Raw genomic sequence first — 26,972 nt, forward strand, 5'->3', positions numbered from 1 at the left:
CATAAGATGATCCAAACCATTCATTTGTTGGGCCACAGCATAAATAACTTGTAGCCTTAAGTCATCTCCATAGGATGATGCTAACCCTCCGATCAGTTGAGATACTGCACATCGGAGGGTTAAGATCATATACTAGGAGATGATTTATGGGGTACAACATATTTACGTTTTAACCCAACAAGTGAACACTTTAGATCATCCTATGAAGTGGGCCCCGCACTACTTTTCGAATCCACGCACAGCATATAAAATCTAATGATTTGGTTCCTTTTTTTTGGGTGCGGCTTCCAAATAATTTGTTTTACACATGGATGATTGGATCATTAATCTGGTTCGTTAATATGGTACGTTAATCCGGTAGAGCACAAATGATCTACGTTTAGAATGTTTGGACTTTGGAGTTAGTAACAAGAAAATTTAAACTTGCATGATAAAAGGGTGTTTAGTTGTGAGGAAGGCCTTTCCACACCCTTACCAGTATAGCACACGTGTTTTGGCTTTGAAAGTGTAGATCTCTTTGTTGAAAAAAAGGCCCCAATATCGTGGCATATGCACATGAACAGCTAGAGTACCAGACTTTGGGAAACATGCAAAATACACATATTTCAGGTTTAAAGGTTCAGTTCATGTGGTATTTATTTAGATACTCAACCCTCAAACAAAGGTATTTTGTTCATTTACCTTTGAATTTTCCCCCCTGATTTAGAAGTGTTTTCATAAAATAATCTGTACCTATTGACCATATGTGAGGTACTTATTTCCATTATTTGATTTCTCTAAGGAGGGATTCAATGTCCAAAGAAAGTGCTTGGTAAATGCTAGGTAGATCTTGCGGGGCAACCCAAATCCATAGCCTATTTCAAAATGGTGAAATTTCCCAAACCATCATGCCCTTCTTCTTCCTCTTTTGATCTTCTTGTTTGATTTAAAAACCCTTCAAATTGTCAACAATATGCTCAAGTCAGTTTGATAATTGGGTCTATTTTTGAAGAATCAGCAATTAAAAGGGTTTCATTAAAATTGGCAAAAAAAAAAACATTGAATAAAGTTATGTAAAGAGAAATGAGTGTGTTGTTTAACCACATATAACAATTCAAGAAGGCCCCACTTGCATTGCCCATCTGGGATCTCTGTGAAGATCACGAAAAAGATTTTTTTTTTTTAATTCTGAAGTTTAAATTTGCACGTATCTATCTATAGTATATACTACGCATGTCTCTTTCCTTTGTCATTTCATTTTCTTTCTATGGAAATTTTTTATTAGATAAAAATTTTTTATCTAATAAAGTTTAAATTTGCACGTATCTATCTATAGCATACCCATGACTTTAAGCCAAAGAGCCACACCCAGACCGGCTGCGTTTGTTTGTTTTGTCTTCGCCTTAAACAGACCATGTACACCTAATCTTCACCGGCCGTGATTAATGCATGATGGTGATGTGCAGCCAATGGGGGAGTCCTTTCACCTCTTTTTTGCGAGGGCTCCATTCAGTCTAGAATTCCTCTTATAGAAAACTACACATGTTGTAAGGTTAGGATAGATTGATTACAGAATAGGTGATTTTTGGTGTAAAAGCCATTTTCCACTTTGTTTTTTAGGGACAAGGATGCATTGGTCATTTTAAATTTTGTTTACATTTTTATTTTAATTTTTATATATTTTTAATTGGTTTATTTTCTTTTCCTTTTTTTAGCCAGGTCTAGGAAAACAACTGAACAGATCCCAAAAAGAAAAAGAAGGAAAAGAAAGGACAGTCAAAGGTAAAGCAAAAATAATTATTGATCTTGACCTCAGTTTTTACTTACTTTGAAACTAAAACCCTAACCCTACCCCACTCCCTTTTCCCACTCACCCAATCTTAATTTTCTCTCCATTTTCCTAAACGCTTTCACATTTTCTCAATTCCTCCATTAAAAACCACTCTTCGTGTCTTCATGTCTTTGTATAAGAAATTTATTTCAGACACCCATTTTCTCATCTCTCTGTCTCTCTTCTAATACTTTAAAGGGTTTTGTTGGGAGAGTCAAAATGCATAAGACATGGGTTTCAAACCCTAGCTCTTGTTCCCTCTCCCCCATCATGGGTTTTCCTCAAAGCCCTTAAAAAGCTCATAAATGGGATCTCAAAAACTTGTTACATACTCCATCAACTATTTTTTTCTCCATTGAATTCAATTGAGAATAGTAATTCTTATATCCCAAGTCTTTCTTCTTTCCTAACTGTTACTTTTGAGATCAGAATCTAAATCAGAGAAAATCACTTTGGGAAGTACTAGTCTCTTAAATTAGTCATGACCCGGTTTCATAAAATTGGTTTTGATTTCTCTTTATTGTGAATTTTTCTCTTCTTATGGGGATCAGCAAGGAGAAGCTTGTAAGGTAATTGTGGAATTTCCTTTCTATTTTTTCTGCTTCGGGAATCATTTATGCCCTGTTTGGATTGATATTTTCACAATTTAGAGGGAAATAATTTGATTATGGTTAATTTGGAGGAATATTATCATAAATTGAAGGTGCCTCTGATTAAAAATTGAATCGGGTTGGTTCAAGTTATATTTGTTCATGTGTAAAAAATTTGGAACTTTTAGAAATATTTTTCCTTTCCAAACTTCTCCATTAAATGCTTGCAATCCAAACAGGGCCTTAGAGTAATTGTAGAATATGAATTATGGGTTTTTTTTTTTTTTTTCTGGGCTAGGACTAACTGTAGAATTTGAATTATGGTTTTTTGTTCTGTGTTGTTAGTAATTGTAGAATTTGAATCGTAATTATAGAGTCTGAATTATGTTTTTTTTTTCTGGGTTGGATTGCTAGGTTCCATCCTGATGGGATAACACAGCCACAAGTAGTACCATGGGACAAAAATGATACAGACCCCTTACCAAAACCATTGCCTCATCACAATGTTTCTGGCCCTCTTCTTGGTAGAACTGGTGGGGGGCCTAAGATTAGTGGGTCTAAGGTTTTCCCTGAAGACCACGAGCCATGGCGAAAACGAATACTTGATCCAGGGAGCGAGATTGTCTTGCAATGGAACCGAGTTTTCTTTTTATCATGTTTGGTCGCTCTTTTCATTGACCCATTGTATTTCTACATGCCTTCTGTGAGGGGTGATTCTGTGAGGGGTGATTCGTGTATGAAGATGGACTTGAATCTTGGAATTGTTGTCACTTGTTTCCGAACTGTTGCCGATTTGTTCTATGTATTACACATGGTCATAAAGTTCAGGACGGCATATGTAGCCCCGAGTTCACGGGTGTTTGGGAGAGGTGAACTTGTCATGGATCCTAAAAAGATTGCGGTGAGATATTTAAAGTCGGATTTCTTCATAGATTTGGCTGCAACACTGCCTCTTCCTCAGGTATTTTCTTGGGCTTCATTCCACAAATTTTCATGATTGGTCTTGTAGTTGGACCCCATCCTTTGGTGTGCTTGTTATTGTTTCTGCATCACTAGCTTGTTCTATACTTGTTGATCATTAAGTCCTTTTTTTCCTTCTTTTTTTCCCTCTAATGATTGATCATTATGTCTCATTAAGTCCTCTCAGAAGCAGTGTTTTCTTCAACATAATTTTTCTTTAAGTGCCTTCCGGATCTTCTCTACTAATAATGCGATCATAAAGAAGTCCTTGGACAAGTTTTGTTTCCACTAATCAAAGAGTAAACTCAGCTATTATCAGTTAATCGACCAACTGATGAAAGAGTAAAATAATCTGTTATCAGTTAGTTGACTAAGGGCCTGTTCGTTTGAGATTGTGACAACATATTGTGAGCCCAAAACCTATTATCGGACTCAAAATTACATTTAAATTTGAGTCAGATAATAGGTTTGGGTCTCACAATCGGTTGCACAATCTCAAATGAACAGGGCATAAGTAACAGTTTAAATCTCCACACCAGATATCTTTTGATTTAGCTAATATGTAGTACACATAACATTTGTTTGACACTTAAAAGTTTCTGGGTAAGTTGATATTTTTCTTATCAAGTGGTATGTTTTTGGTTGTATGAGTTGTACCTTGACTAATTTCTAGAATTTTGGTGCAGATTGTCATCTGGTATATTATATCCGCAATTAGAGGCTCCAATGCTGCTCATACAAACAATGCACTTGCTCTGATCGTTCTGATCCAATATATTCCCAGATTGTATCTAATTTTTCCATTAATTTCTCAAATGATCAAAGCTACTGGAGTTGTTACAAAGACTGCTTGGGCAGGAGCTGCATATAATCTGCTACTATACATGTTAGCTAGTCATGTACGTAATTGTCCATCCTTTATTTTTTGTTTTCTATTTTCACTCTGTTCTATTGATATTTTATCTAAAGAGGAACATGTTAACAGTACTTTGCAGGATTTTTTTTTTATCATCTTTTGTGTAGGTTTTCTCTTTTCATTAAAGAATTTAATTAGTGATTCTAATTCTTTTTATATAGGTCCTAGGAGCATCATGGTATCTGCTGTCAATTGAACGACAGACCACATGCTGGAAAAGGGAATGCCGGAAAGATATTCATCTAAGCATAAAATGCAGTCTTAATTTTTTCGACTGTCATTATTCGAAGGATAGTAGTGATCGCCAGATTTGGGCAAGCAACACCCTTGTGTTTAATAATTGCAATCCCAGTAATAATAGTATCAGTTTCAACTATGGCATATTTGAAAATGCATTGACTAATAATGTCGTCTCCTCGAGATTCATTGAGAAATACTTATATTGTCTGTGGTGGGGTTTACAGAACTTAAGGTATGATTTATTTCTCTCTCTCTCATGCAGTTCTCTTATGCATGCCAATGATAAGCTGGCTTGGTTTCTCATTGTATTTGGGTTCAATTTGAAAGACATTTTGTTTGGGTGCTTCGTGTTTTTTACTTGCTAAAAATTGATAGAATTACTTGACGAAATTGTTACTCTTTGGGACAGTGTATCATTATTTTGTATGCTTTGTCAATTAATCATCACTTAAAGATGGGGAGACATCTTGGTTTAATTGTCATTTCACATTTTAGGCTAGATGAACATGTAATTTTTTTTTTTTTAAATGGTCCTTATGACTTAAGATATAGGCATATTGAAGGCAATTAGCTTCAGGAGGGAGGGTTTCTAGGATTAGAAATGTCAAGTTAGGTGACTGGGATTTTGGTGTCAATTGCATAATTTGGGGTTCCTAGAAAGGAAAAAAAGCACTAAAGATGAATGACCTAAGATCCAAAAGTCATGTAATCCCACCCTTGGTTTAGGGGTGCTCTTGAAAGCTATCTGAAGGGGAAGATCAGCTGTGGTCATTTGGGTAATTCAAGAAGGTTTCCTATGCTTGGGATATATTATATGAGGTTATTGACACTATTCAATAGAGTCCAATCTCCATTGAAGAAGAAGAGAAGTGAGGGAGAAAGTGAGAGTCTATTGTTTAAACCACTCTCACATAATATGCTACACACACACATGTGAATACTAGGGTTACATGTAAATACTGAAATACCCTTCTAACACTCCCCCTCTAACTGGAGTGTATGTGTCATACAATCCCAGCTTGTTATAAATATCTCTTAACTTGGACTTTCCCAATGATTTAGTAAATACATCTGCCAACTAATTTCCAGACCGAGTGAAGACGATGCTAATCTCTCCTCTTTGAAGCTTCTCACGAACAAAGTGACAATCTACTTCGATATGCTCCGTCCTCTCATAGAACGCTGGATTGGAAGCTATATGAAGTGCTGCCATGTTGCCACAATAGAGTGATGCTGGGGATGAAGAAGGAAACTGATCTTCGACAGTAATACCTCAACCAGATCAACTCCCCACATGTATGGGCCATAACACTATACTCTGCCTCGACCCAATATGACTACCACCTCTTGCTTTTTACTCTGCCAAGACACCGGATTTCCTCCGACAAAAGTGCAACAACCAATAGTCGATCTCCTATCTGCTGGAGATCCTGCCCAATCTGTATACGTGAACCCTTCCAATCTCATATGATTATGCTTCCTGAAAAACAAGCCTTTTCCCGGAGCATTCTTCAAGAGCATTCTTCAAGCATTTAACTATTTATAGGAATGCTCCCCAATGTGAAGTACGAGGTGAGCTCATGAACTGACTAGTCACTCCCATTGCATAACATATGTCGGGACGAGTCACAGTCGAGTAAATTAGCTTACCAACCAATCTCCTATATCTTTCAGGGTCCTTTAATAATTCCCCCCGATCTCGATAAAGCTTCACGTTGGATCCATAGGAACCTTAGTTGGCTTTAATCCTATGGAGCTCATCTCATTTAATATGTCCAGAACGTATTTCCTCCGAGACAAGGAAAGACTGCCTCTAGATTATGCTAACCTCGATACCCAAAATATACCGAAGGCCTCCTAGGTCTTTGGTGCAAAACTCTATCTGAAGGAGCCTTTTAAGTCGTCGAATACCTGCCTATCAACAGGACATAACTAGCATCAAAATTATTGCTGAATAAAGAGTGATCGATTGCACACTACCTCATACCAAAATGCCCAACGGCCTCGCTAAATCTACCAAACCAGGCTCGTGGAAACTTCTTTAGCCCATACAATGCCTTATGGAGACGACAGACTGAACCAATCTCCAACTGAGCAACAAACCCTGGAGGTTGCTCCATATACACTTCTTCAGAGAGGTCACCATGTAAGGAGGCATTTTTCACATCCAACTAATAGAGGGGCCTACCACGATTAACTTCCAAGGAGATAAAGACACGAACTGAAGGTATCTTTGCCACTGGAGAAAAAAGTATCTGTATAGTCTACACCAAAGGTCTGGGTATAAGTCTCAACCACCAAACGGGCTTTCAACCGATCCGTTGTACCATCTGGCAGATATTTCACAGAAAACACCCAACGACAATCAATAGCTTGGACACCCTTAGGCAACGGAACTAACTCCCAAGTACTGTTAAGAGTAAAGTGCCTCCATCTCAGCCTCCATGGCAGAACGTCAACCTGGATGAGCTAATGCCTCTACAATAGACTTAGGAAGGGCAGTAAATGATAAGGAGGAAAGAAAAGTCATGTAAGAGGGAGAAACATGATCATATGTGACAAAATGGGTGATAAAGTGAGCAGAAGATCGTGAATGAGTTCGAGAAGCAATAGATGACTCAATAGAACTATGGATGAGATCAGTACATGATGTGGATCTCCCAGACTGAGGAGGTGGAAAGGGGTGAGATGGCTCTGAGATAGAACTGGTTTGATCAACGAGCACAATCTGGCGAGGACTACAAGAATAAACCTGTACATGTGAGAGCGGAGCAGTCACACCAGGACTAGGTATGGAAAGAGGCAAACCATGGTCACGAACATGATCAGTAGTACACGGAGAAAAGTAGGAGGCATCCTCAAAGAATGTAACATCAGCAAAGACAAAGGTTCTCCGTAATGTAGGACTATAACACTTATACCCTTTATGTGTGCGAGAATAGACAAGGAAGACACATTTTTCAGAAAGGATATCGAGCTTATCCAAGCTAGGAGCCAACTTATGAACGAAGCAAACACACCCAAAAACATGTGGAGTCAAAGGGAAGGGGTCACTTGAAGGGTGAAGGACAAAAAAAGGAGAACGACCACCCAACACTGAAGAGTGAAGACGTTTACCAAGGAAGCAAGCCTAAGAACTGCACCACTCCAATAAATCTTTGGAACCTTCATCTGAAGAGAAGAGTGCGAGCTATATCGTCAAGTAAAGACCTCATCTTCTGCTCAGCAAACCCATTATGATGTGGAGCATACGCACAAGAAGACTGATAAAGGACGCCATGAGACTCTAAGACCGATCGAAAACCATAAGCAGAAGAAAAATATTCTTTTGCATTGTTAGTCCTCAAGCATCCAATAGAACAATTATATTGATGACACACCTTGTGGCAAAAAGTGTGAAATGTGGAGAACACCTTAGAACAATCTTTTAATAAAAACAATTAAGACATACGTGAATAATCATACATAAATATAACAAAATATTTGAAGCGAAATAAAGAAGAGGTTCTACACAGACCCCAAACATCAGAATGGACCAACTCAAAGGAACGTGCAACTCTACTAACTAGACGTGATGGGAACGACACACGATGGTGTTTACCCAACTCACAGGACTCACAATGGATTGATGTAACAGGATTCGATAGAACACCAGATCTGCGCAACTTGTTGACGGAGGGATGTCCTAATTGGCAGTGCCACTGAAAGGCGTCAATCGAGCTATGCAAACGACGGTGGTCATTGGTTGATCCAGATAATAATGACCGTTCACCTCACGACCCGAACCAATCGTCCTCCCAGTCTTTAGATCCTGAAAACACACGAAGATGGAGAAAAAGACACAACAATTAAGAGTTTTAGTTAACTGACTAACAAAAAGCAAATTAAAAGAAAATTTAGGAACACGTAATTAAGAGGATTAAGGCCGGAAGACAGAGAGGCGACTCCTACCCATGAGATAGGAGAGGAAGTCCCATCAGCTGAAGTAACAGACGGAGATGGTAAAGTCGAGGACTGGAAGGAGGAGAGGATACGAGAGTTACCGATCATATGATTTGAGGCCCCTGAATCAATGAGCTAGGAACCAGAGGTAGAAAGAAAATAGGAGGAATTGCTACCTTGCTGTGCAAATGTGGCAGTCAAGGAAGCACGGGTACTCTTCTGAGCCCCCACACTCGTGTCGGGTACGCATACCCAGTGCGTACCCCTTTTTTTTTCAAAAAAGAAAAAAAAAGTGGGTTGGGGTCCGTGTCGGGTGCACTGGGGGGTGCGCGGACACGTTTTAACCATTTTTTAAAGAAAAAAACCAAAATGGGGGGGGGTGGGTTTGTGAAATATGGGGGGGGATGGTTTAAAAACAACTAAAAAGACCATTAGGTCTTTTTTTCCCCAAATCTCCCTCCTGTCTCTCGACTTCTCTCCCCAACCCATTCTCCAATTGTTTTTTTAAAATTTTTATAAATATATAATAAAATATTAAAATATATAATATTCGGCGTACCCGCAATCTTTTTTTTTTGGAAAATCACGTACCCACGTACCCGTGTCGTGTCGTACCTGCACCCCGTACCCGTGCTTCTTATGTGGTAGTGGCTTGCTCCCCTTGTTTTGACCTTCGAAACAACAGAGGGATTAGCATGCTCGATAGAGGCACTAGAGGTAACAACACTACCATAGAGGAGTCAACAAGCACCTCAACTCACATAGAGCATTGTACACGTGAGAAAACCTCATGAAGAGATCGAAGAGAGCCAAGACCCACAATTTGCTGACGAATAGGCAGAAACTCTGGTCCTAAGGAATGCAAGAACTTGACCACCCTCAAGTCCTCTTGGCCCTTGGCCAACACCGTAGCGTCCATGGCAAAGGGCATGTACATTTCCAACTGCTCACACAATGTCACGAACTGACAGTAGTGCTTAGAAACCGACTTATCACCTCACTGTAAATGTAGGAGTTCCGAGTAAACATCACATATCCGTGTGAGATTGTTCACTCCGGAATAAAAAGTCCGGGGGCGCTTCCAAACAGCTTTGGAAGAATGAAGATACATCATCGGGCCCACAACCTTTGGCTCCATAATGTTCCACAGAAGTGTCTGAATAAGTGCATCCACCTTACGCCACATGCTATAGGATTTTTCATCAACTGGAGGAGGGTCTTTCTCAAGATAATCGACTTTGCCACTAGCAAGAAGGAATGTCTCAACTGCCCTACGTCACTGTGGGTAATTAGAGTCATCCAATTTGATGGATGTCATCTGGACCATAGGAAGCTCCATCGAAGAAGTACCGGAAGAGGTAGCCATGAGACTACGAACCACAAGAGGAGAAGATATCAACCAACAACCAACTACCAGGCCAATAAACAATCAGGCAATCAACCCAATGCAACACCACACGGCTCCAAAATGGATGAAAGCAAAGAACACAAGCAGTTAACCTTCAAACACGACATAACCCAACACAACAAAGATCTGGAGCCTCGAAACAAAAAAAATGTAGGAATAGGATGACATTCAGTCCATCGAGGGAGGAAGAAGGCTAGACAAAAGGGTTTAGTATGGAGGTTTTTTTTTTTTGTGTGTGTGTGTGTTGGGGGCGCGGGGGTGGGGGGCGTGGGGTGTGTGGCAACTGTGATGGGAGGAGAGGAGGGGCAGCAGCTAGGGTTTGGGTGGGCAACACCAGCAGCTACGGCGGCGGCGGCAACTATAGATTGGTTGGGGGGGGGGGGGTTGAAGAAATCCAAGATTCTAAAATCCGAGTATCCAGACAGCCTGGGATTTAAAAGAACAGATCTGGAATATTCTGATCTCTGCATAGGAGAACTTTTTTCGAAGCGGAATCTCATGCCTTGGGATCCTTTTCTTATGGTGGATCTTATGAAAATGGTTTGGGTTGGTTTGGATTAATATTGATAGTGCTGGAGCACAATTTTAAGGCTATTGTGACTGTGAAAGTGGCATTTCTTCTTGGTTTTTTCTCCAAAATTATTTTCCATGGAGAAAACAGAATAGAAGCCATTAAAAAGTGTTGTTTAATGTGTTTAAAGTTGGATCATGGCTGGAAAAAAATGCACTGGGCAGTTCTATGACAAATTCAAGTTCATATCGGACCAGGGAACTGGTCAGATGGACCACCCTTGAGTCCAAATGTCGAATGTCAGTCTGGATGGGTCAAACTACCTTGAATGATCACAATCTGCCAAGATGTTTATTATAAGCAGATTCAAACTAGGATATATAAATGGATGAATGAAAAATCCAAACGAAGATTATCCCAATTATGAAAGTGGGAATCTGAGAATCGTATATTATTGTTGTGGCTGTTACACTTAATGCGCCTCCCATCAGCAAGGGGATTATTATTTTGTGTGCTGCAAAATATATATGGGACACTGTTGCCAATACATACTCCCACAAAATGATATCGCTAGTCTATCGATTATATCGGGATATATGAAATCTTGTTCAAGAGGAGATTCCGTTGAGGAGTACTATGGTATCCTTAGGAGCCATGTGAAGAGCTTGGTCATTACCAACCCATTGCTCCTATCATTAAAGACATGATGAAACAAACAAGAAAATGATGAATATTTGAATTTCTAACTGGAATGAACTCTGATCTTGAGTTACAAAGGCTTTGAATCCAATGGTAGGACTCCCTTCCTCCCCTTGAAGCCATTGCCAATTATATCAAGGAAAGGCAAGCATAAGGCAAAGCCTCCTAAATGAGGTTCTCCACATCCTAAGTGGTCAGTATTGGTATCTAATTCCAGAGGTGTTAGATCTGGTGGTAGCGCTAGTAGAGGGGTGGGCTGGGGTATGAGTGGAGCAGAAAAAGATAACCAAAGACGCAACCATCGTGGGAAGAAACAACACGTGAGATAGATGTCTTGGGAGCTTTATCCTCACCTGCAACAAAGATTCAGAGGAACCAATGGCCATACTTCCACTCCCGAGGGCAAGACTCCTATATATGCTATCTGGAGAGACTATGACTCATCTTCGCATACAACCGCTGATAATTCTTCCATAGATCCTACAGGCAGCCTTTGATGACAGGTAAGCGACTTGGTGCACTTGAGACATTTTCTAGATCCGTGACCATTGTGGATTTGTTAGGTATCCTTGCTTCCGCCCATCATTTTTCTTTTCATCTCCTTTCACTTCCTAGATAATTGATTCAGAGTTTCCAATCACATGACTAGAAATAGGGATGGTTTTCTTTCATTTCTTTCTTGTCTTAGTGAAGATAATGTTAAGATAGTTGATGGATCTGTTACTTTTGTATCTAGAAGGGGAAAGCTTCAAGGGAAATCTTAAAGAGATGCTTCAAGGGAGAATAAGTTTAGAGATTTTAAGGGAAAAGGGGAAAGAACACCAAGTCCATTGTAAGTTGTTTTGATATATATAAAAGTCTTTTTATATTGGTGTTACATTTGTGTTTTTGGTGGAGCTCTACACGGGCCCTTTGACTGTGTATCTCCCAAGCTCCCTTACCCTGCTCTTATGATCACTACACGGCATTATCAATCCACTCAAAGTGGGCCAACAAGTGGTATCAGAGCTCAGGATTTGTTGTATTAAAAATCCAGTCCAAGATTTGTACATGTTTTATTCTATTTTTCCAAAAATATTTCTCAGTCAAAACGTTGCTTATCATATAATACCGATGGAAAGATTTTTCTGTCTAGTTTCCAACAAAAAAAAAACGGATCGTCAATTGGAGTTGTCTACAAAAAGTTATTGTCAAAAGAGTGGAGGTTTGTCAAAGAAACATTACGTAATGCATTAAGTATAATTATATAGAAAGTTCAACAATAATAAACCAATAGTATAAAGTGAGTAGATCGAGACCTATGTATTATCAAAAACATGTAGCAATCATTTAAAAGCAAATCATTTGAAAAAATAAAAAATATTTAAATATAAGAAGTCCCTAAAAAGGAAAAATAGAAAAAATTGCCAAATCTAACACATGCATGCACATATCTAGCCTTAAATATTACCAAAGAAATTGGTTTATATTTATCTGGCAAGCTATTTGAAAAAATTGTTAAAAAATAAGTGTAAAAAATGTGAAAAGTCTAGTCCCATCAATGCTTGTAAAATAGGCCTTTTTACAGGCTACTCATGTTATGTATGATCCTATTAGTTAGTGGTACAATTCGATTTTTGGTTTAGGATTAGGTATATTTTGGATTTTAGAAAGAGTTTGGAAATGTTTTTTATGGGTTGTTGATTTTTTGAAATGCTAGGGTGGAGGTGGTCCTTGGGTGTTATTATTATGGAGAGGAGGTTTTCTTGCAAATATTTGAGTTAGCTTGTCAGGAGAAGGTTATGCTCATTCAATTTAATCTACACAAAACTCTTATATAAGATTTTTTCTCCATCTATTGAATTAAAAGATTTGGTCACTCCAAATTCCAAAATGAGGTGTATACTCTAGGTGGGCCAGTTACCTAAGCAGTAGGCCATTACAGATTAGGTGCATGACTACCTTGCAAGATAACCTCCCAAAAAATTATGAAGTTCATGGAACCAGTTTTACCCCAGCTTGCCAGTATTCACTTGCCCCAATTGATAAAGAAGTACACCGTTTCATCCATGGACAAGGTTGAAGATTTGAAGAGAAGGAGGAAGATAAGATAAAAAAATAGGGGATTTATTTTGGGTAAATGAGGACGTCTCTTAAAGAGTCTTTAGTGGAGATATTTTATGATTTTTAATGATTCTTTTTAGCGAAAGGAAGCGGGCCCTATCACTTCGGTTTTGCAAAAGAGGTTGAAATTTGTGTGGCTTGAGTTGGGGTTAAAAAGTTATGAATTTGGGGCAAACCAAATGTAATGTGTTAGAGTCTTAAAGATAGGTTGAATAATGCATTCAGTTAAGTCACTTAAGTTGGGCTGTTTAATTTGGAACACAGAGGATAAGTTTTATGTAAGGGTGAATATGGAAATCATGCTTTAAGTCTTTCAAAGATTAAGATCTAGTGCTTGCATTGAGTTTACTGTAGATAAATTCTCATTTGTTGTAGTCTTTACTGGTTTTGATGAATCAGTATTAGTTCTTCTCTTCTTTCTCTGGGTGTGATGCTCAAGAAGCCCATGTGGAGTGATTCTTTAAGTTCTTAGTTGTATGTTGCTAGTAGGTGGATGGTGTTATGCTGTCTTTTACTAATAAAGTCCTTTTTCTCTATATTGATTGTTGTTTTTGCTATTCCATGCATAGCTAATTCCTAGATACTATGGTGGAGTCATTATTAGAATGCACAAACGATAAGTATTATGTAAAGGTGAACATGGAAATGATGGTTTGTTGTTATTAAATGGTCCTTCAAAATGGCAAGGTTGAGCTGCTTGTGTCTTGATCTGGCACTCCTTTAGATTCATGACAGACTTGATCAATTATATTCTAGATAGTTTATATGATAAATAATGCACTCAATTTTTTAAAAAATGATAAATAATGCACTATGCAACTTATCGTATTTATCTAATAGTAGATAATCATAAATATATAATGTATTAAATTATATTGTGTACCTTCTGCTATAAAATAAACTAAAAAATACTTCATGATTCACTTATATCATGTGATATATAAGTGGGCATGCTTTACCAATACGCAAAACGAGTTCATATTGTACAGTCTCTTTTTTTTTGAACGGTAAGGTAATTTTATTAAAAAGAGAATAAGAGAACAACCACGACCAAGATGGTTGGGACAAAAGAAAACGAGTTCATTTTGTACAGTTATGATGTATATTAGCTTGTATGCATAACTTTCTACTTCACAATAAGTGATGCAACATTTTCCGAACTCTTTTTAACTTTGTTGTCATTGCATTCCTTTGCCATGAGCATGTGAATGAGCCGAGATCGTGTGATTATCCTCCACCGAGCTTTGACGATTCATGTGCAAACATGCTTGAAAATTATCAAAATTTTTAAGAGAGGTATTTCTGGAACTTATTTTGAGGGGAGTATCAATATAAACACACTTGTTCAAACATGAAAATAAAAAAAAATGTGAATTTGTTATGTGATTTATATTTGTTGTATAAATAGTTGGAACAACATGCCACTACCTTTGAGAGGTGGAAAACTAGCATTGTAACAGAATGACACTACGTTAAATATGTTGAAAATAATACTTGTATGGGCTTGATGTCATGCTTTTTTCAATGAAGCCTGGTTTAGGTTTCTTGGTGGGTGATTGGTAGCCGGTGGTTTTCATCGAGTTAGAAGAGCAAGAGGCAAAAATGTGATGAGAACCAATGTTCGATGGCGTTTATAGCACCTTAAGTCAGTCTATAATGAAATAATACTCATTTTTTTTATATGGAATGAAATAATACTCCTAGGGCCCTAGTCTTGTCGTTGTTGCAGTGGAGAACCAGGGATCTTCGTGGAACATTGTCATCGAGTAAACATTGTCAGCCGATTATTCTCCTACAGTGAACATAGCCCCTTTATGCAAAGTAAACTAGCAAAAAATGTTATGATAGTTTTGAGTTTTGGTCAGTTTACATGTGGATTGAAGGGTGTGCTTTCTACTCTGGTTTGATTGGCAGAGCGCAATGTCCATGCTATGAGCATGGTTTTTGTTAAAGTATGAAAGATAAATAACGCCTTTCTCCAAAAGCTTAAGCTCTTGAAGAAGTTGGTTAGTTAACATGGTATCAAAGCAAAGGTCTCGAGTTCAAACCACCCAGATAGCAAAAATCCACATGCGATGGTCAGCCCAAAGTGGGACCACATGTGCCACGTGTTTGCCAAATGGGCCACACGTGCGGGGGAGTGTTAAAGTATAAAAGATAAATAACGCCTTTCTCCAAGAGCTTAAGTTCTTGGAGAAGTTGGTTAGTTAATAGTTTTAAATTTCGGCCAAAATCCAAAATTTTGGACCTAAATTTTGGATTTCGACCGGGACCGAAATTTAAAACCAAAACCGATACTGAAATTTCAAACCATGGCTATGAGATTGGTTAACAAAACTGGTTCTGTGTTTGACATATCTTTATTGATTGACTAGCAAAATTGATGCATTGATGGATAAAAATTTGCCTTCTATGTTCATTAAAATTCATGAAAATCTTGTTTATCTGTTCTTCGCAGTTCATATGGGCAGACTTTGACGACCAGCACATTCATTGGGGAAACATCATTTGCAATACTCATTGCCATAGTGGGTCTGGTTTTATTTGCACACCTGATTGGCAACATGCAGGTACTTATCATAGCGTAATTCTTAAGTTTTCTCACTTAATTAGCATCATTCTTACCCCTTCTCATTTAACTTACAAGGTTTAAATGAGTATCTTGTATTGCGAATCTTGAAAAATTATTATCTAATTCTTGAATGGGCTTGTAGAAGATCTTCTCATCATTTACTTGGTCTTTTCAACCTATCTTGTTGGTTTCATTCTGTAATTTAACCGACACATGAATTTTCATCAGATGCATGTGTCGTCATGTATCAACACTCCTTTCAAATATTGTAAACATACTGCTAAAACTGATAATATGGGGGTGTGTCGAGACATTATACCGTGTCAAGTGAGAGACTCCTTGTTATCGAATATTGTGTTTACATCAAGGAAGCAGGATTCTTCCCTGGGAGCCTTCGATTCCCACTTCGATTCCCGTTTCGATTCCCGTTCTAGCAACCTTGAGTAGGATTCTTCCCTGGGAGCCTTCGATTCCCGCTTTCGATTACCGCTTTCGATTCCCGCTCTGGCAACCTTGGTTTACATCCTCTTTCATCATTAACTCTTATTTTATTATTAACTCTTCTTTAACTAATATTTGCTGTCATCCCCACTCCTCTAAACATAAAACACTAAACAAACACTCTTCCAATATCATATTCATTGTATCCTATTAGTCTCTCTTTCTTGATGCATATTGGAGACTAAAGATAATTGGATTAGATTGATGGATGCACTGTTATTTGATTATTTCATATTTCTTCTAGACTTATAGTTGCTTAATCCTAAGATTTATTAGTTTGTTAAATGAATATAATATTTATTTCTTTTCAACATATGATTAGTATGTACGCGTATGGGCGTGTCCCGTTGCTAGATTTTTAGGGGTTGCCGTGTCAGACACCTTGTATCCATGTCAACGCTCGACACATGAATCCATGTCCACAGATCATAGGTTTCATTTGATGTAATGCTATTTCTGAGACTAAACTATGTTAGAGCATTATCAATCCGAGTTAGGATTTTTGTTATATTTGCCATTTTATTAGTTTCTTTACATGTGAGAACCAGTTGTAATTTGATCCAGATCTAGAAATCTAAACAGTTTTGTGAACTGTTACGAGAGAGAGATGGAGAAAGAGAAAAATGAGTTAGAGTTGTCTCTCCCTCACTGATTTATTTATATACTGAAAAGCAAGGTACAATTACTAGAATGCCCATAGGCTTATTCTAACACTCCCCCTCAAGCTAGAATGTATAAGTTATACATTCCTAGCTTGCTACAAATGTCACTCAACTTTGCTTTATTCAATGGTTTTGTGAACATATCAGCCAACTGTTCTGCAACACGAGTGAATATAATACATATCTCCCCTTTCTGACGAATGAAATGACAATCGACTTCGATATGCTTTGTTCGCTCATGGAAGACTAGATTTGTCGCAATATAGATGGCAGCCCTGTTGTCACAATACAACTATGAAGGCGAAGGGAACACAACACCAATCTCAGACAGGAGTGACCTCAACCAGATAATCTTTGTACTCGTATGTACCATTGCTCTGTATTCTGCCTCAATACTTGACTTTGCAATGACGTCCTACTTTTTGCTTTTCTATGAAACCAGGTTGCCTCCCACAAAGGTACAATACCCGGTAGTCGATCTCCTATCAGCAGGAGATCTAGCCCATCAGCATCAGAGAACCCCTCAATTTGCATATGACCGTGCCATTTGAATAATAAGCCCTTTCCTGGTGCACCTGTCAGATATTTGAGGATTTGAATTACTGCACTCCAATGTGAAGTACGAGGAGAGGTCATGTACTGACTGATCACCCCAATGGCATAGGATATATCAGAACGAGTAGCAGTAACGTATATTAGCTTGCCCACAAGCCTTCTATACCTACCAGGATCCTCCAACAAGTCACCCTCTTCTGGAACTAGTTTTACATTGGGATCCATAGGTGCAGACACAGGTTTTACACCAAGATTTCGTGTTTCCTCCAACAAATCCAAAACATACTTTCTCTGTGATAGAGATAAGCCACTAGAGGAGTATGCTACTTCTATCCAAGGAAATATCTGAGATGCCCCAAGTTCTTTGTAGCGAACTCTTTTTGTAAGAAAGCCCTTCAGTTTTTGAATTCCCCCTGAGTTACTACCTGTAATAATGATATCATCGACATATACAATCAACATAATGCATCCTGCTGAGGACTGAGACTGAATACTGAATGATCCACAACACACTGTTTCAGGCCAAACCACATAACTGCCTCACTAAATCTGCCAAACCATGCACATGGAGACTGCTTCAACCCATATAAGGACTTCCTGAGGCGATAAACAGAAGAGGACAACTCTTCCTGAGCAACATACCCTGGAGGTTGCTCCATATACACCTCTTCAAGGAGGTCGCCATGCAGAAAGGCATTCTTCACATCTAACTGGTGAAGATGCCAGCCATGATTGACTACAAGGGACAGCAGAACCCAAACTGAAGGAATCTTCTCAACCGGAGAAAATGTCTTATTGTAATCAACGCCGAAAGTCTGAGTGTACTCCTTAGCAATGAGACGAACCTTCAGTCGCTCAACAGTACCATCGGGCAGATAATTAATGGAGAACACCCAATGGCAACCAACAGGTCGAGCACCAGCAGGTAGAGAAACCAAATCCCACGTCTGGTTAGAATGTAAAGCAGTCATCTCAAGGTCCATGGCAGCCCACCACCCTGGGTGATTGAGAGCCTCATCCAAAGACTGTGGTAACACAACAGAAGACATAGAGAGCACAAAACTTTTGAAAGTAGGAGTTAGACGATCATAGCAAACAAACTGAGATATAGGGTGTGCAGTAGAATGAGAATGAGTACGAGTACGCGACGCAATAGGTGAGTCAGATACAACGACAGGAGAGGGGTAGGAGGTTAACTAAATAGAGAGGGTAAGGAGATCTCTGCCTGTGAAGACGATTTGTCGGCGTGAGGCTGTCGTGCTTGCTGCTGACAATGTTCATATTGGAACCTAATAGGTGGAGGATCCACTCTGGGAACACAGGACTCGACTTGACTAGGAGGGCAGTCAAAAGTGGAAGGGAAAGAAGCAGGAGCACTGTCCGGAAGGGCAGGAAGAGAAATGGACACCTCAGGCTCCAACCTGGAGGAGGTAGGGACAAAACCAGAACCGAAGAAGGGTTCAGGCTCAAAGAAAGTAACATCGGCCGATACAAACCACCTACGCAGACGGGGACCGTATCAGCGATATCCCTTCTAGGTGCGAGAGTAACTCAGAAAGACACCATTCGGACCGAGGATCCAGTTTATCGCGACCAGGACCCGAATGATGAACAAAGTAGACGCAGCCAAAGACACAGGGTTTGAGGGGAAAAGGGTCATGTTGTGGATATAATGTGTGATATGGAGAATCGCCATTCAGCACAGAAGACGGAAGGCGATTTGCTAGAAAACATGCAGTAAGAATGGCTTCCCCCCAAAAAGATTTAGGAACCTGCATCTGAAAGAGTAGAGTAGAGTGCGTGCCACCTCAAGGAGATAGCGCAATTTCCTTTCTACTACACCATTCTGTTGCGAGGTGTACGCACAGGAGGATTGATGTGTAATATCATGAGAAATACCATTCTGCTAAGCCATGTAGTTGTAGTGATTTGTTCGAGTCCACTCTAGGTCCCCAAATCGGTCTCCAAACAAGCACTTATTTTTTATTGCCAGCAGCTGAGTGTCCCTTCTTTCTCATGCACGGCTCTCCACTCTTAAGAGCACCTAAAACTTTGGCTATTAAACTCGAGCCCAGCCTACCACAAATCCTTGGCCCATCACTAGCTGCGCTTGTGCTTACGCGATTCCCCGGTCCAAGTAACGATTCGTGGTTCCTTGGGCAAAAGTGCAAAACTACCCGTGCTACGCCATGTGGTTGTAGTGATTTGTTCAGTTCCACTCTAGGTCCCCAAATCGGTCTCCATACCAGCACTCATTTTTTTTACCGCCAGCAGCTGAGTGTCCCTTCTTTCCCATGCACGGCTCTCCGCTCTTAAGAGCACCTAAAACTTTGGCTGTTAAACTCAAGCTTAACCTACCAAAAAGCCTTGGCCCATCACTAGTTGTGCTTGTGCTCAAGCTTAGAAGCAAGAACCTTCTCTCGGAGTGCCGCTCCCACCTCGGAACCTCGAGTCGGCTCTCCTTAGGAAGGAGCTTCCAGGGAGCACGACCCCAGAGAGACGAGAACCGCTCTAATGACGCTCTAGCCTGCTTCTATTACTCTATAAGTCCCACCATCACCAACTTCTTTACATCAAACTCCTCCAACTCTTCAAAGTACTTCATTGGAGCAAGCACAAAGGCTTGTGCATCTTCCGAAGGCACGAAGAACGAGTGCACTCAAATGAAGATGGTTAGAAATTAGCTTTTAGATGTACTTAAATTTTGAAAGATACATATGAAAATGGTTAGAAACTATTATTTTTTTATGTGCTTGAATTTTGAAAGATATATAAAGAAAATATTGCATACACGCTCCCATGGCGCTCCCAAACTTAAGACTCTTCTAGACCCCACGCTCCCCCGCCCCCGCCCCCGCCTCCTCCCCCGCCCCCGCACCCGCTTCGTGCTTCTAACTGCTCAGATAATCCTCACTGATTATCAACATAAGACGGCTTCTTTATTTTATTTAGCATCGCAAGTGTTCTCCTATTGAAGATTATTGAATCAAAAATAGTTTTCTTCTTGGTATAGAATATACGGTTCAAAAATTGTATACATTTACACTCATGATATGTGGTCACTAGAACACTGGAAATCAAATACCCTCCTTAATTTATCCTCCATGTTTGAACAACGAAAATCAATTAATCAATTCTCAAATTTTATTTTTTTACATATTGATACGGTTATAACAAGTAATATATTAAAAAAATTTATCGGTAAGTAGATTCAACGTTCTATTTCCATTTAAGAAACTTACCATTAGAATGAATAAAACTCAAACCATGTGGTAATTGTCAAGTTGTGGTAGTAGTATTAAAAAAAAATAGATAAAGAGATCTTGAAGAGTCACAGAGAATAAGATCATGTGACAGAGCACCATTAAGAAAAGTGTCTCAGAGAATTTTGAAGTATTGGAATCCAAGACGTATCCGATACAGGTACTTCGCCCATTTAGAAGAATCCATGTAATATCAAAGCTACCTAATAGCATAATTTTTTTGCCAAGTGTTTAATTTGGTCATTTTTATATTCTTGCTTTCGATTATTTTAATTTATTTATTTATTAAAAAATGTAAGTTGTGTTAGGGATTATGCCCGTGTTACTGTTTTGGGGATACTTTGCATGGATATAGATATGTTCGCATGGTAACTGGAGCTAGTAGTTTGCTGCAATTTGTAATTCTCAGTACTCGTTTTACTTGAAGAAATGCTATCTCAATTGGTTATCATGTTGTTCTGGAGAACTGCCATCATAATATCTACCTTGGTTTTGTGCATATATCATAGATAATTTGGTTGTTTTGTCACCTATTTGTGGATTTATCCATGTATCATAGATAAGCTTTCTACCTTTAATCCATTGCTGTCTTAGTTGAGTAGAGAGTAGCAGGAAAGAAATTAGTTTCATATGTGAAGCTTTTTCCCTTTTGTGGTTTAACTGTGTGTTAGTTTCTTGTTTGGTATAGACCTACTTGCAATCGCTCACTGTGAGGCTTGAAGAGTGGAGACTTAAGCGACGAGATACCGAAGAGTGGATGAGACATCGTCAACTACCTCAATATTTACGGGATCGTGTGCGGCGTTTTGTTCAATACAAATGGCTTGCAACGCGAGGAGTAGATGAAGAATCTATTCTGCGTGCCTTACCTATTGATCTTCGTCGAGATATTCAACGCCACTTATGCTTGGACCTTGTTCGACGGGTATGTATTTGCCCAAAATTTTGCCTAGTGGTCTACATTTTAGGGCACATGTGTTCTATAATCTATATTATGTCGTCTTTCTTATGCTAGTTTTTCATTCAAATTCCCCCCTAAAATATGCTAGTGTATGTTTTATTTTCTATTTTCTGCCATTTAATGTTTATTTGCTCAAATATTGACTACTGGTCTCAAAACTTAATGAGACTACTCTATATGGGTATGGCTCTATATTTGTTTCACCTCTCGTTTTGAAATGCTGGACTTGCTCTCCGATCTGCATGTATAGAGGCCTACAAAATACACACACAAATTTGTAGAAACCTACACATCCATGTAGAGGAACCTACACACGTATAAAGCAAAAGTTTCCTCTGGAATGAAGAAAAGATCCTTAAATTACTAATAACTAAAGAAAAGTTTGTAATTCAATCATTTTATCCAATTTGTTCTTGTTAAGAATTAACAACGCAGCAGAATAACGATATGCAAAAGCTAAACGAAAATTCACACAAACAGAACACACAGATTTACGTGGTTCACCCAACCAGTATGGTATGGGCTACATCCACGGCAGCCAACGATCCACTATTCTGAAGAAGAGATTACAAAACCCTCACAACCTGTTCTATGGTGGCTCCTGATATCACACCCTTTTATATGGCGTTCTGAGAATCATTACAATAAGGAAAAAACCCTAATTCATGAAAGTGCAGTACTTTCCAGATTAGACTGAGATCATGCTTCACCAATAACAGTTCTAAAGTTTAGAAATTCATGTTCTTTATAAAAGGTAAATATTATTAAGGGAAAAATACACTTAGACCCCCTGTGGTTTATGACACGTTCAACTTAACCCCTAATGTTTAAAAAGTTACAAGTAGACCCCTTGTGGTTTCAATTTGTATAAGGTAGGCCCCCTCAGTTGATGGTTCGTCCACAGATTGAAGGGTTAGGATGGTCTGAAGGAGCTGAGTTTTGGGGCACACCCTATCTATGTCAAGGCCCATCAAATGAACGCTTTGGATCATCCAAACAATGTGGGCCCACTGTGTTTTTGGTAGTGTTTGGATTCGGGTATGGGCCCACATTGTTTGGATGATCCAAAGCGTTCATTTGATGGGCCCTGACATAGATAGGGTGTGCCCAAAAAATCAGCTCCATCGGATCATCCTAACCCTTCAATCTGTGGACGAACCGTCAACTGAAGGGGCCTACCTTATACAAATTGAAACCACAGGAGGTCTACTTGTAACTTTTTAAACATTAGGGGTTAAGTTGAATGTGTCAGAAACCACAGGGGGTCTAAGTGTATTTTTCCCAAAAAATATTAAAACAAAACAAAGCTCTACAAGAGGGGCTAAGATTGCCCCTCAAATATATCAGAAATACAAACACCCGTTTTGGCCAACGAATCTGCCAATGAGTTAGTGCTACGAAGAAAATGGAAAAAAATCCATTGGAAGGAGAAATCCATTCGCAATGATCCTAATCTCGTGGATGGCCGTGGAGAACTGCCAAAGAACAGCCATTAATCCAAGCAATTACATCGGAGTAATCACCTTCCACTTGCAGGCACCCTTCTCCTCCTCTAAAAGAAATGTGTTGAAAACATAGTTTTAAATTTCCATCGAAACCAGTAGGAAACGACCAAAATGTTCCACTTCCACCAATACCGAAATGAATACCAAAGACAAAACCGTCAGTGTATTACTTATACCATATCAATATGTGTTTTGTAATTATATTTATCTGAATTGCATGTGAAATGTGGTATGTGTATTATGTGTAAATAGTTATATTGATTAGATGTGAAATGTGGTATATATTGGATTATTAGACATGTGCGACATCCCATGTCACTAGGCATTCGATGTTCTTAAACTAATATGGGTGGCCATTTTGGTTGGCTTTGTGATGGTTTTTGAGTGTGTATTTATGCATATTCTAGCACTTCTTGAAGTTTAATCTTAAAAGTCTATCATTTGCATATATTTCCATGCGTTTCTGTGATTTTATAGGATTTCCACCGAAATTTCCATCCGAAACTGATATATTTACATTTCCACCACGACGATGCATACCAAAATTGAAACTTGAAACCTTGGTCTAAAACATTCTGAGCCTCGTGAGAGCAGCACAAACCCCAGCCTCATTAGAGTCACTCCCTATGAAATCAGGAAAAATGCAAGCAACGCCTCCTCATCGTGATCCCGAAAATCACTACCCACCTGCTAGACCTGGGTTGCCCACATGCGCTCCATTAGAATTAAGCTTAATGGAGTTGCTTGGAGGTGTAACCAATTCTGGTGGCACTTCCCTTTGGGAAACCTATCCGAGATAATGGTAAACCAGTTTCAATTAATCACCCCAATTGAATCATCTGAGAACTCCTTCTGCCTACATGCCCGTGGTGCGATCAGACACCTCACTTCCCTCACAATCCCATATATACTCCTAGCTTTCTCGTGAAAGGTCTTCGAAATCCTTTCCAGCCAAAGACACCATATCACCGTAAAAGGGCACAAACTCCAAATGACTTCATTGTTGCCCGATATGCTTACAATTCCACCCTTTCAACAGGGATAAGAAGGAATCAAGAACCACACACACCATTCCAAATCAACTAAGACTTTGGCACCACACAATCCAGGCAAGCGACCAATGCAGGATTGGATGGTTGCTGCTCTCATCATCGGCCTTGCACAACATGCATCTATTTGCCAAAAAGCACTTTTTGCGCATGAGAACATCCAGGCAGAGGAACGACGACCAATGCAGAATTACTGTGGCCTACCTTCCAACGCAAACACTGTACTTCGGGAGGAACGACAACCAACCAAACCTTGGAACACTAATGGAACCGACTACCACCTCCAAGGTTTCGTTGGAAATTTCGGCCAAAATCATGTAAAATTGACCAAAATTTCATTTTATTTTTTTTTTTATTTCCACTGAACTGTATAAATTTTGGGGAAAATTCGGCCATTTCAGTGGAAATTTTGGCCATTTCGGTGGAAATTTCGGTAATTTTGATGAAAATTTCAGTGGAAATCTTTAATATTTCGGTAGAAATTTTGTAAATGAGGGTGAAAATGAAATTTAGGTTGAAATTTCAGATTTCGGCGAAATTTAAGGGAAATCATGTAATAATTTGATTCAATGTAATTTCGGTTTCAGCCCAAACCGAAATATTTCAGCTTAAATTTAAAACAGTGACCACCTCTAATCAACTTGACAACAAAAGAACGAGCCGAGAACTGTCCTTTAGGATCTAGACTCCACACTATATGGTCCTCGATTCCAAACGCAACAAACACGCTCTCTAGGCGCCCAAGAAGGTCAGAATAAGCAGGGATCTCATCCTTGAGATGGCGCCGGCACCCCCACCTCGAAACTACGCTCCCTCCCAAATGCTCAATGCAATCAGACACCCTGACATCCCTCTCACAGATAATCCTATAGGGGCTCGGAAACTCAGAGAAAGCACACTCTTACCCTACCACACATCCTCCCAAAACTGGACCCTATTGTCCTTAACTACCCTAAAGCTAATTAACATATGAATAACCTTTATGACAGTACAAAAAGGCCTCCAGACCCCTGAGCCACGGCCACTAACAATTTTTATTCCCTCCCACCTTTCCCATCCCAACCCACATATACTCATCATATTGATCTCCAAAATGCATCCCTATCCTCACCCAATCTCCACAATCTCTTTCCTAGAATCACATTGTTTCTACTGAATAAGTTTCCAATGCCATGACCACACACTGACCAGGTTGACAAACCACCTCCCACGTCACAAGGTGGTTATGGAGATTTTGGGAGGAACAAGAGCATCTTTGGAGGGAGGCGACTGCTGAGAAGTAGGGTATTAGTTTTATGGGATTGGGAGCCTTATGGGACTAGATCTCAAGGGGTGACTATTTTGAAAGTCATTATGCGTTCTCTGTCTCTTTAGAGCCACTACTAGAGCATTTTGTATGGTATCTAACCTTAACACCATATTCTGCTAATGATCCCATCTTTATAAATACAAACCCATAGTATATATACATTTTACTAATCCTCATTTGACTTTCCTAAATTGCAGGTCCCTTTCTTCTCACAGATGGACGATCAACTTCTCGATGCCATATGTGAGCGCTTAGTATCTTCCCTAAGCACCGAAGGCACCTTCATTGTTCGCGAGGGTGACCACATAACGGAGATGCTCTTTGTTATCCGAGGGCGACTAGAGAGTTCTACCACCAATGGGGGCAGGACTGGTTTCTTCAATTCTATAACTCTCCGACCTGGTGATTTTTGTGGCGAAGAGCTACTCGCATGGGCTTTGCTCCCAAAGTCCACTCTCAACTTGCCTTCTTCAACAAGAACAGTCAAAGCACTTAATGAAGTAGAAGCTTTTGCATTACGAGCAGAGGACCTCAAATTTGTTGCCAACCAATTTAGACGTCTCCACAGTAAAAAGCTACAACATACTTTTCGTTTTTACTCCCACCACTGGAGGACATGGGCGGCTTGTTTTATACAGGCAGCTTGGCATCGGTTTAGGAGAAGAAAGATGGCTAATGATCTTAGCATGCAGGAATCGTTCTCCTTTCAATCGGACGAGCATTTAGCCGATGAAACATCTCAAGAGAAGGATGAGGATAACGATGCGGTCCCTGCAAGTCCTTCTCAGACTAAACAAAATCTTGGGGTGACAATATTGGCATCAAGGTTTGCGGCAAACACAAGGAGAGGTGCTCAGAAGGTCAGGAGTGTTGAGACGTCTAAATTACAAAAGCCAGACGAGCCCGATTTCTATACTGAACATGATGATTATTAGTAGCTTCTCATATGATGGTAATATATATTAACATCAATACCTAGTGCTTGATTAGAACTTAATATTGTATCCATATGTTTTTAATGAATTATGGGTTTGTAATTTATGAAAATAGGGACTATACACCGATGTTTTCAGACAGTCTAACAGAATTTGGCTTATTTTGTATTGCAAAAATCATCAAAATAACCATTTTTCATGGTTATTGACACTAAAGATGTGTATGGATTTGTTCAAGTGGCCAGATGATATGAAGCACTCTTTAGCCATTGAGTTTTCAAACCCAATATCCAGTTTATTACAAACCATGGAAGGCCATGCATCTAATAGCAAGAGCATAATATTACACAGACGATCTGTCACATTTTCAGAGAAATCAATGGGACATATCTTGTGTAAATTTACCTAATTCTTAGCTACTTACGGATTTTCGTTTCAAGATGCAGGAATTTTATGGTAGAGGGCAAAGTTGGAGCTGTAA

General features: G+C 39.3%; 1 protein-coding gene across 1 annotated transcript; it reads left to right on the forward strand.

The window, feature by feature from the left end:
• The first annotated feature begins 1,853 nt into the window (after positions 1 to 1,853).
• On the forward strand, positions 1,854 to 26,707 carry LOC143856670 (cyclic nucleotide-gated ion channel 17-like). The gene is made up of 7 exons (XM_077366937.1): positions 1,854 to 2,379; positions 2,815 to 3,361; positions 4,047 to 4,259; positions 4,438 to 4,748; positions 15,638 to 15,749; positions 21,421 to 21,657; positions 25,754 to 26,707. Exons 1-7 carry the CDS (start codon positions 2,351 to 2,353, stop codon positions 26,489 to 26,491), a joined length of 2,187 nt encoding a protein of 728 aa, XP_077223052.1. The 5' UTR covers positions 1,854 to 2,350; the 3' UTR covers positions 26,492 to 26,707.
• The last annotated feature ends 265 nt before the right edge of the window (positions 26,708 to 26,972 follow it).

The sequence above is a fragment of the Tasmannia lanceolata genome, unplaced genomic scaffold, assembly GCF_043159265.1.
Source record: "Tasmannia lanceolata isolate RefF3 unplaced genomic scaffold, GAP_Taslan_0.1 ptg000023l, whole genome shotgun sequence".
Classification (NCBI taxonomy): Eukaryota; Viridiplantae; Streptophyta; class Magnoliopsida; order Canellales; family Winteraceae; genus Tasmannia; species Tasmannia lanceolata.